This window comes from Sinocyclocheilus anshuiensis, unplaced genomic scaffold (genome assembly GCF_001515605.1).
Source record: "Sinocyclocheilus anshuiensis isolate Anshui unplaced genomic scaffold, SAMN03320099.WGS_v1.1 scaffold229, whole genome shotgun sequence".
Lineage (NCBI taxonomy): Eukaryota > Metazoa > Chordata > Actinopteri > Cypriniformes > Cyprinidae > Sinocyclocheilus > Sinocyclocheilus anshuiensis.
Genome location: NW_015537957.1, coordinates 1,281,335 through 1,292,439, shown reverse-complemented (window position 1 = coordinate 1,292,439; position 11,105 = coordinate 1,281,335). Strand labels below are relative to the sequence as shown.

General features: G+C 37.7%; 1 protein-coding gene across 1 annotated transcript in view; it reads right to left on the bottom strand.

Annotated features, from left to right (window-relative positions):
- helz (helicase with zinc finger) overlaps positions 1–11,105 on the bottom strand; it is a 71,236-nt gene that overhangs the window by 54,592 nt on the left and 5,539 nt on the right. Inside the window, exons 4-12 of the mRNA XM_016456861.1 lie at positions 9,459–9,583; positions 7,947–8,003; positions 7,664–7,712; positions 7,443–7,518; positions 6,986–7,184; positions 5,508–5,615; positions 3,641–3,941; positions 1,989–2,256; positions 777–1,116 (exon numbers count right to left, since the gene is read on the bottom strand). Coding sequence (XP_016312347.1) covers positions 777–1,116; positions 1,989–2,256; positions 3,641–3,941; positions 5,508–5,615; positions 6,986–7,184; positions 7,443–7,518; positions 7,664–7,712; positions 7,947–8,003; positions 9,459–9,583 — 1,523 coding nt within the window. The remainder of the gene's footprint in view (positions 1–776; positions 1,117–1,988; positions 2,257–3,640; positions 3,942–5,507; positions 5,616–6,985; positions 7,185–7,442; positions 7,519–7,663; positions 7,713–7,946; positions 8,004–9,458; positions 9,584–11,105) is intronic.

Sequence of the window (11,105 nt, the reverse complement as noted above, 5' to 3'; positions counted from 1 at the left end):
CATACATCAATGGAAAGCTTATTTATTCAGCTTTGATGTATGATGTATTAATCTCAATTTCGAAAAATTGACCCTTATGACTGGTTTTGTGGTCCAGAGTCACATATAGGCAAAAATGTACTTGAAAGATTAAACAGTTTGAAGGTTAAATAAGTCTTATGTAGTTTGGGAGACTTATTTCAAGCATGTACACCCCAGGTGGTTACTAGGGTGTTTTGGTGGGTCGTTAGGGCATCGCTAATTGGTTTCCAAGGTGTTCTGGTTACTATACATTGCTAGGGTGTTGTGGCTGGTTTCTAGGGTGTTGCTAGGCTGGGTGTCCTGGCTCATTTATAGGAGATGGTAAAAGTTGCTAGGGTGTTCTGGCTGGTTTCTAGGGTGTTGCTAGGCTGGGTGTCCTGGCTCATTTATAGGAGATGGTAAAAGTTGCTAGGGTGTTCTGGCTGGTTTCTAGGGTGTTGCTAGGCTGGGTGTGCTGGCTCATTTATAGGAGATGGTAAAAGTTGCTAGGGTGCTCTGGTGGGTTTCTAGGGCGTTGCTAGGTTGGGTGTCCTGGCTCATTTATAGAAGATGGTAAAGTTGCTAGGGTGTTCTGGCTTGTTTCTAGGGCGTTGCTAGGCTAGAGTGTTCTGGCCGGTTTAAAGGAGAACGTATATATATTCTGGGATGTTCTGGCTGGTAGCTAGGGCGTTAATAGGCTTGGGTGTAAACAGGCTATTTTTTATAACAACATACTCAGCACATGGGAGGTCTTTTTGAATGATGTCATAACATACCTGGAGCTCCTGATCCGCCAACAGCCCCAGCTCCGCACAGCAGTCCTTACAGATCCGCAGAAAAATGTAGTCTTTTGTTTTTTCCTCAATCAGGGCCTCATACACTCGTTCCTTGGCTCCAGCTGGCTGGTTCTGACCCGTCCGCTCCTTAAAGACAGGCAGCAGCAGCACAGAGTTGACCTTTGTCATGACCAGCCGCCCAGCCAGCGTATCTTCAGACAGCGTCTCCGTCAACTTGAAGCGTGCAAACAACTGTCCGTTCTGAGCGTACTTGGCGCCACCAGAAATGCCAGTCAACATAAAGCTTGTCACCAGCTGCAGGTTAACCTTGATGTTGAACCTGAGAAAAAAAGCAACATGCTTAGGAAAACATGATACAGCAATGTTGGCTGCACCAGTTACTGTGTACCGACTATTGACCTTAATTTACATGTCAAGAATTGTAACTATAGGAAGAATAATATATCAATAATTAATCACAATATTTAACAAAAAAATGTGATTTAAAACCCCTATTGTCTCCAAATAGATGTAAAAAAAAAAAAAAGAAAGAATCATTTTACTGCCATCTACATGACAATTACCACAAACAATGCTTTTTCAAAAAGACCACCAGTGACCTCTAGTGGTAACATATAGAAATTATTATTAAAGATCACTGAAGAATATTTCATAATAATGGCTTAATTAAGGAACAATATGACATTTTAAAGTCAGTGCAACTAAAAGCTTCAGTCTGCAATTTCCAGGTGAGGGTGCACAACCTTTATCACATCTTCAGGAAACAAATTTGCATTGACAAATGATCAGCCTGCAAATATGAGCACATCTTAGGAAGAACTAGATGATGTGACAATGTTTATGAGGTCTATTGCATTAGATCCTTCAAATGTCTAAGCAATATGTAAACAGGTTATCCTTCATCAGCAAAACTGTACATTCATCAATGATTTCTGAGTTATGTAAAACAATTAGTACTTTTGGATGCTTTTGTATTCATGTAAAACCTCAAACACAACAACCTTCCACAAAGACTGCTATGCTATTATGCTAGTCTATTACTGTGCTTTTATCAACTATATAGCTTTTATAACTATCAATAATTACCAACCCCTTCACATTCTAAACGAACTATAAATGGTTGTTTCACATATCGGTCAGAGAGCCACTCTTGTGGACCAGACTTGACGGTGATCCTCGGAGACTACTCACTTGCTGACTTCTTTGTACTGAGCGATCTCCTCGATGTAGAGCAGATCGTGAAAGCGGGGCTGGTAATTGTCTCTGGTGAGGGTTTTGTCCAACACAGACTGGGTGAAGAGCTGGTCGGCAGAGAGGGGGATCTGATAGCGGGTCAGTAGACTGCGCTCTAGATCCATGTTTTCATTGGGGACAAACTCCACGATGGTTTTACATGACGAGTCCCAGCGCTTAGCTGTCATCAGGAGCTGCTGTCGCGCTTGCATCAAGTGCTCCAGATCTGTGGGATTATGGGTAGTGGATAATGATGAAATGCTAGTCTAGGGTTACACTTGACAATATACTGATATGTATGCAGTTAGGACCTCTAGACATAGATTTCATAAAAAGTAGAGGAGATAATAAGCAGAAAGTGCACTAACAAATAACTAACTTTATGTTCCCCACATAAAGCTATCCTATGGCTTCAGAAGACTTCGAATAAAGTGCTTGAGTTATTTATCATAATTTGAAGATATTCAACTTGCCATTGTTTTGCGAGAGTATGAAAGCTATAAATTCATAGTTACGTTATAGATGTATGGTGTCAGTGAAAGTCTTAAGAAGTCTCTTACGCTCATCAAGGTTGCATTTTGGTTGATTGAAAATGCAGTTTGTTTGTGTTTAACGCCATGCCAGCTTCTGTGGCTGTTTTCATTTATGGCTCATTTATATCATGTTTTTACTATTTATTTTTGCTAAAAACTCTAAACCGGTATTTGGCTTAACTCTGTTAAAAATCTCTTCAAAAGAGTTAACTGAATGAAAAAAGTTCTCTCACAGAGTTAACTAAAACATGCTTCATGCATTAAAAAGTTACAGTAAAAACGGTAATATTGTGAAATATTACATAACTATGTATTTTGAATGTAATTTATTTCTGTGATGCAAAGCTGGATTTTCAGCATCATTACTCCAGTCTTCAGTGTCACATGATCCTTCAGAAATCATTCTGATGTGCTGATTTGCTGTTCAAGAAACATTATCAATGCTGAAAACAGGTGTCCTGCTAGTGCTTATTATAATTAATATTTGTGTGGAAACTGTGATACATTTCAAAACAACAGCATTTATTTGATTAATGTTTCTGTAACAGTCTGAAAGTCTTTATCACTTTAATGAATGTTTCCTTGCTTAATAAAAGTGATTAAAAAACAACCCTTACTGATCCCAAAATTTTGAACGGTAGTGTAAACAGGTAAGAAAAACCAAGAGATAGACAAAGAGGATAAAAAAAATAGACTTAATTTGTTTTTGTTTTTTTAACTCAAAACATTTTTCTGTTTATATTATATTTATATTTGCCATATACATACACATGCTACAATATAGAGTGTGTATATATACACTGTACATTCATAGGTTCTTTTCTTTGCTGCAAAAGCAAATTTTCAGCAGGAGGCACTTGACTTGGTGCTTTTTTGGTTATTTGTGGAGCTTTAAAAGAGCTATTGACTTTCATCGAATGAAAAAAAATCAAATAAATAACAGTATGAACTCTCTAAAACGTTCTTTTGTTTTCCACAGAAGAATCAAAGTCCTGCATTTTGAAACCACATGAGGTTTGAGCGAAAGAATGTTCAATTCTTTAATAAAGTAACTTAAGCATTTTCCCGCTGTCCTACCTTCAATGGAGGCGGCGTCCACCATCACTCGCTGCATGAGCACGGGCTCAGAGCCAAAATCAAACACCACGGTCTGCCGGAAGGTTCCGAAGATCTCTGTGCTGAAGGAGACCACCACAGTGTAAAGGCAGTGGTCCATGCCGTTCTGCACCAGGCCGGCGGCGCTCCACTCCTGACAGCCGCCCTCACACACCTCCTGGGGCACCTGGGTAGATGCGTCCCCGGCCGAGACCACCATGATGGAGAAATGTGGCCGGTTGGCATCGTAAAGCAGAGCGATGCGGTGTAGCGTCCGGACCGGCTGTTTGTGACAAAACAAATCCCAGTTTGAGAGTCATTCCTGGAGACCGATTCAAATCATTTTCCAAAATCACTAGCAACTTTTAAGGCTTTAAACCTAACATGAAACAGACCCATTTTAATTCTATATGCAGGAAATAGGAAACTCAACGAACAAAGAAACAAGTTAGCGTAGGGGATAGGAACAATATTATTTATAAAAGCTTTATTGCATTAAATAAAAAAAATCTTCAGAATAACATGCACAATAAGAATGAGTATTAACTGGGTAAATTGATTTTGCATTGACTTTGAATACATGATCAGATTTGAACACTAATTCGAAGATATTTTTTTCAAACAAATAACTCTCCGCCACTCTGTAGCTTGTGAAAAGAGAGGCTTAGCTTGCCCAAACCTTGCAGAAGAGTGTGAATGTCCAGGAGTGAGATGATTTCTTGGTGTTGACGGTAATTGAGAGATCTGAGCTGTGCTCCACGGTAACTCCATCCACACAGTCATTCATCTGCATGACACGGCAAACCATTAAATCAATAGACGAGCAGAAACATCTGCAACAGCTCACAAATAACCGCTTCTGACGGACTTATTGACTATACAGGGCCACAGCATGTAAAAATATTCTTTCTGTAAAAATATATTATGCTACGGTGTTGTGAATGGTTGCCAAAGAGTTGCCAAGAAGCATACTGTAAATTACATATGGGTCTCGCTATCAGTCTGTAGTATAACTAGTTATTCATCAACAGTAGACTTCAGAGTAGTAATGCACCAAAATAAACCAAAAGTTTAAAACTAAGTTTTTATTTAGCCCAAAACTGAAAACAAAGTTTATTTAATAATTAGTCAAATTGACTTAATAATTTACCCTTGTATATAAACATTTAAATTACATGCAAGGCAGTTTTATATAAACATTTTGACTATTACTTACGTTTCTACTTCAATGCATTGTTGAAATATAAACATTTCAACAGTGGCTGTAATACAAAACATTCGGTCACACTTTATTTTAAGGTCCAATTCGCGCCATTAACAAACCATTAACTATAACTTTTGCCTCAATAAACTCCTACTGGGTAGATGCGTCCCCGGCCGAGACCACCATGATGGAGAAATGTGGCCGGTTGGCATCGTAAAGCAGAGCGATGCGGTGTAGCGTCCGGACCGGCTGTTTGTGACAAAACAAATCCCAGTTTGAGAGTCATTCCTGGAGACCGATTCAAATCATTTTCCAAAATCACTAGCAACTTTTAAGGCTTTAAACCTAACATGAAACAGACCCATTTTAATTCTATATGCAGGAAATAGGAAACTCAACGAACAAAGAAACAAGTTAGCGTAGGGGATAGGAACAATATTATTTATAAAAGCTTTATTGCATTAAATAAAAAAAATCTTCAGAATAACATGCACAATAAGAATGAGTATTAACTGGGTAAATTGATTTTGCATTGACTTTGAATACATGATCAGATTTGAACACTAATTCGAAGATATTTTTTTCAAACAAATAACTCTCCGCCACTCTGTAGCTTGTGAAAAGAGAGGCTTAGCTTGCCCAAACCTTGCAGAAGAGTGTGAATGTCCAGGAGTGAGATGATTTCTTGGTGTTGACGGTAATTGAGAGATCTGAGCTGTGCTCCACGGTAACTCCATCCACACAGTCATTCATCTGCATGACACGGCAAACCATTAAATCAATAGACGAGCAGAAACATCTGCAACAGCTCACAAATAACCGCTTCTGACGGACTTATTGACTATACAGGGCCACAGCATGTAAAAATATTCTTTCTGTAAAAATATATTATGCTACGGTGTTGTGAATGGTTGCCAAAGAGTTGCCAAGAAGCATACTGTAAATTACATATGGGTCTCGCTATCAGTCTGTAGTATAACTAGTTATTCATCAACAGTAGACTTCAGAGTAGTAATGCACCAAAATAAACCAAAAGTTTAAAACTAAGTTTTTATTTAGCCCAAAACTGAAAACAAAGTTTATTTAATAATTAGTCAAATTGACTTAATAATTTACCCTTGTATATAAACATTTAAATTACATGCAAGGCAGTTTTATATAAACATTTTGACTATTACTTACGTTTCTACTTCAATGCATTGTTGAAATATAAACATTTCAACAGTGGCTGTAATACAAAACATTCGGTCACACTTTATTTTAAGGTCCAATTCGCGCCATTAACAAACCATTAACTATAACTTTTGCCTCAATAAACTCCTAATTTGCTGCTTATTAATAGTTAGTAAGGTAGTTATTAAATTTAGGTGTTGGGTAGGATTAGGGATGTAGAATATGGTCATGCAGAATATGTGTTTTATAAATACTAAACAGCCAATATGTTAATAATAGGCATGCTAATAAGCAACTAGTTAATAGTGAGAATTGGTCCCTATACTAAAGTGTTACCAAAAGTAATTTTTTTTTCAGCTAACTAACAAGTTTATAGACATTGACGTCTTTCTGCGGTTGAAATACTGATTGAGCAATTATCAACATTTCATAATTTTTCCTAAAGTTTATTCTTGTTAATTTTGAGTTATAATTATTATTAAAGAGAAAGAGATGACAGGTCGAACTGAGGCGGCTACAGTGATCTGTCACGCCACAAAGAATGTCAAAAGCACATATTTTGGTTGAAGTTTGTGATCAAATTGACAGAATTGGAAAGCTGAGACTTTGTACTATATCAAAAGTAACAAAACCCAAAGCTTATTGAGATTAATGAATGGTAGGTCACCACAAACAAGAGGTTCATGCATCAACTGAAAATAACAGAATAAAAGATCTTGGTTCATCAAAATGAAGATAGTTAAAAAAAAACGAGAAATCGATATCGCGCTAATTACACGTCACAGTTTTGGTCGATTTTGGCCATCCAAAATGTTCGCCCAATACCAAAAATGTATTTCAGTGCATCACTACTTAATTTTCCCTTAAGTAAACTGGTTGCAACTTATTAGAGAGAAACAAAACACCTCTCTAGTGAACCGTTAAGATATTCTCTGTCAAGAGGACTGTACCACTCTTTCTGGTGTGAGGGAGTTGATCCATTTCTCGATGAGCGCCTCCATGTAGTTCTCGGTGAAGTGCTTGCCCTCCTGCTGCTGTTTGAGGCGGATGAGTCGGGAGGCGTAGCGCCGTTGCCATTCTGTCAGCTCCTCCTGAGAGTGAGCCGAGGTGCACTGAGCTCCGTACCGACACAGACCCTGCTCTAAAAACCTGAGCGTAATCAACAAAACAGCACATTAATCAATCAATCAACAAGAGAGAAATAATGCACAGCTAAGCTCTGCAGAAAATCAACTCTGGAAATCTATTTTAACCAAGCAACATACAAAAATGTGTAGATTAATATGTTAGTAAAAATCTAGATCTACAAATCAATAAAAGTAAGACTATTTGACATTATTATTATTCTGTTATTTTTGACATCAGCACCACTAGAATAAGTGCTATTTGCTGTCAGGACTAGTGTACCTTTTACACAATGTGTACTCCTCACTACTGGTGACCCCTCGAGGAGGAGGACGAAACTGCCAGCCTTCCTGAACGTCTGTCCGGAGAACATCGCAAAGAAAGAAAGAGGAAAAAAAACGATTGATAGCATGTCAGAGCAAACACCCAAGCTCACATAAGAGCTAGAATATCAGAGGCGAAAATGGATCCTGGATGCATTGTGAAACTGAAGTGGAACTCACCCTCCTCGTTCTCTTCAGTCAACTCTGACGGCATTTTACTCCTCACAGTCTGCAATTGAGACCACCCTCGTGATTCATACGCATAAACACACACTATTCTAACATGTCTCTTAGTCAAGCACAAAAGCTGTGGTGAGAGGTACTAGTTCTTGTAAGTTGAAAGTCATTTGAAGGCAAGGGTTACCGTTTTCACAGAGAAATGGAAACACAAGTGACGCTGACTGGGCGTAAAGACATTAAGCATGGGAAATATAAGATGACAATAATAGTTAGACAAACTGACCTCTATTTCTGAAAGGAGCCTCTTCAGTCTTGTCATGTCTTTAGTCATGATCCCATTCTGTGAGAACCAAAATGCTTCAGTGAATTTTAGCAAATTCAAGGTAAAAAGTGTAGTGTAAAGTTTACAGCATAACTGTAAAATGTAGAGCAAAATTGTAAAGCTTACAGAGCTCCTAAAGTTGAAAGCACAACTGTAAAGTTTAGAGCAAAACTGAAGTTTATGGAGCAATTGTAAATTTTACAGCACAGCTGTAGAATTTAGAGCAAAACTGTAAAGCTTACTAAGCAACTAAAGTTGAAAGCAAAATTGTAAAGTTTAAAACTGTAGTTTACAGCACAACTGTAAAAGTTAAAAGCAAACTGTAAAGCTTACAGAGAACTTGGTTATGAGCAAAACTGTACAATTGAGTACAAAATTGTAGCTTAAAGTGCAAATGCAATGTTTATAGCAAGCTGTAAAATTTTGTGCAAAATTGTAAAGCTATCAGAACACCTAAGGTTTAGAGAAAAACTGAAGTTAGCAGTGCAAATGTAAAGTTTATGCCACAACTTTACAATTTAGAGTGAAACTTTACAAAGCACCTTAATTTGAAAGCTAAATTTTATCATTTTGAACTAAATTGTAGTTTAAGTTAGAATAAAACAGCAAAGAGCTACACAAAACTTAGCTGAGAGCAAAACTGTACAGTTCAGAACAAAACAAATGTTTACAGTGCAAATGCAAAGTTTACAGCACAAATGTAAAGTTTTGCGCAAAAATTGTAAAGCTTTCAAAGCACCTTACATTTAGAGGAAAAAAATGGTAAGTTTTAAAGCAAAATTGAAGTTTATAGCCCGACTGTAAAGCTTGATCAACTGTAAAACTGTAAATCCTAAACGTTTGTAAGGTTTGGGGAAAAATGGAAGTTTACAGTGCAAATGTAAAGCTTACGGCACAGCTTCACAATTTAGAGTGAAACTGTAAAGCTTTACAAAGCACCTAAACTTGAGAGCAAAATGTTATATTTTAAACAAACTGTAGTTTATAGCGCAACTGCAAAAGTTAGAACAAAATAGTAAAGGGTTATACTATCGTTTACAGTGCAAATGCTAAATTTATAGCACAAATGTAAAATTTATAAAAAAAATTGTAAAGCTTTCAAAGCACCGTAAGTTGAGAGGGAAAAATTGGTAAGATTTAAAGAAAAATTGAAGTTTATAGTCCAGTTGTAAATCTTGCTCAATTGTAAAACTGTAAGTCTTAGAAGTTTGTAAGGTTTGGAGAAAAATACAGTGCAACTGTAAAGTTTACAGAGAAACTCAAGCTGAGAGCAAAACTGCGAGTTTTACAGTGTAAAGTTTACAGCATAATCTAAAATGCCTTTCATTAAAATGAACAAATGTAGATAGTTCACTAAAAAACATCTAAAAGCTTTTACAAGCATGATAAAATCCAAGATATATATCATGATGTCAATTTGAAACATAATACATCAAGCTAGCTCATTTGGAAAGGAATTGTGAGTTGGTTTACCAGTGGTTCTCCATAGAGTGCTTTAGAGAGAACGCTGCACACTTCCTGTAAGCTTCCATCCAGCAGCATACTCTGAAGCCCTGCCCTGAAACTGCCATCTCCCTTCCCCAGTTCCTCAGCAAACACTATGTGAACAAACACACCCGAGTGATCAAACCAGTGATCAAAATATATATATATATATATATATTTTATTTTTATTTATTTTTTTTTTAGAGATGAGCAAATTATAACATTGATTAAACATTGCACAGAAAAAAAAAATCTATTAAAGGGACGGTTCAAAATTCTGTTACCATTTACTCACCCGCCAAACCTGTAGAATTTCTTTCTTACGTTGGTAACCAAACAGTTGCTGGCAGCCATTGACTTGCACTTTACTTTCCATAGTATATATTTTTTAATAATATTATGGAAGTCAATGGCTACTGTCAACTGTTTGGTTATCCACATTCTACAAAATATCTTATTTTGTGCTCAACAGAACAAAGAAACTCATACAGGTTTGGAACAAGTGAAGGGTGACCAAATGATGACAGAATTTTTATTTTTGGGTGAACTATCCCTTTAAAAAACATTTACACAGATTCAACCTGAAAGAACTTAACAGTACATTTCTTAAATACTAAACGTACTAACAGAGGCCAAAGAATATGGTCAATGGTAGGGGTGCTCCGATTGATCGGCTACCTTTCACTATCGGCCGATAATCACGTTGGGATGTTTGATCGGCGGTCTCTAAAAGGCCGATCTCAAAAAAACGATCTCAAGCTAATGATGCTGCCGTGAGAGGTTTGGCACGACATGCAGCAGCACCGTCTCAGTCTCTGTCCGGCGCGGGTGAAATAATTATAATGCTGAAGGTGAGGTACTCACCTTCATATTTTTTCATTAAATAACTTATAAAGTAATTTGAAAACCTTGTGTGAGATGTAATTTCACAAACAGCGCGAGTGAATCACCGCGCGCGCTCTCTCTTTCTCTCTCAAAATAAGCAATTGGCTTCAAATCACCACACATCGCGTCTGTCTATGAGCGAGCTGCATGCTGCACAGTTGACACAGGAATTGTCACTTGCACAGTCGAGGCAGTGTCACATCGTCACTAAAGTTTACAAATTGCATTTCTTTTTAATTCTTGCCAGTGTTTAACCATTCAGCGCCCGCGCGCTCTCCTGGAGACTGAGCGCTCATGCACACTCGCAGCGCACACACATAATGCCAAGTTCACAAACACTCCGTTTGCAGTGCGTATGTGGTGCTTATTTTTTCCACGCTCATGTTAACGGATTAATAAAGCGTTCACTGCACACGGTTACGGTCCGGCAATGCGTTCCAGTAGCAGCACGTCTGCAGCAGAGCAGCGATCGTTTCTGCACCGAGTCTATTGCTACGCTGCACGCGCTGACCAATGTTTGGATTTGAAATCAAAATAATGGATAAATGTTGTGTTTGTAGTAAACAGCCACGGATCAGCGGACTCTTGTGTGAAAGCACAGTCCGTGCTACTTCCCCTCTCACAAGAGTCACCTAAGAGGGGAATTCCCCCCATTTTCAAAAATGAAATTCAGGCCCTAAATAAATGTCTAAAAATCTTGATTGGATCATCACTATAAATAATTCTACATGATAAAAAGAAGGCTTTAAT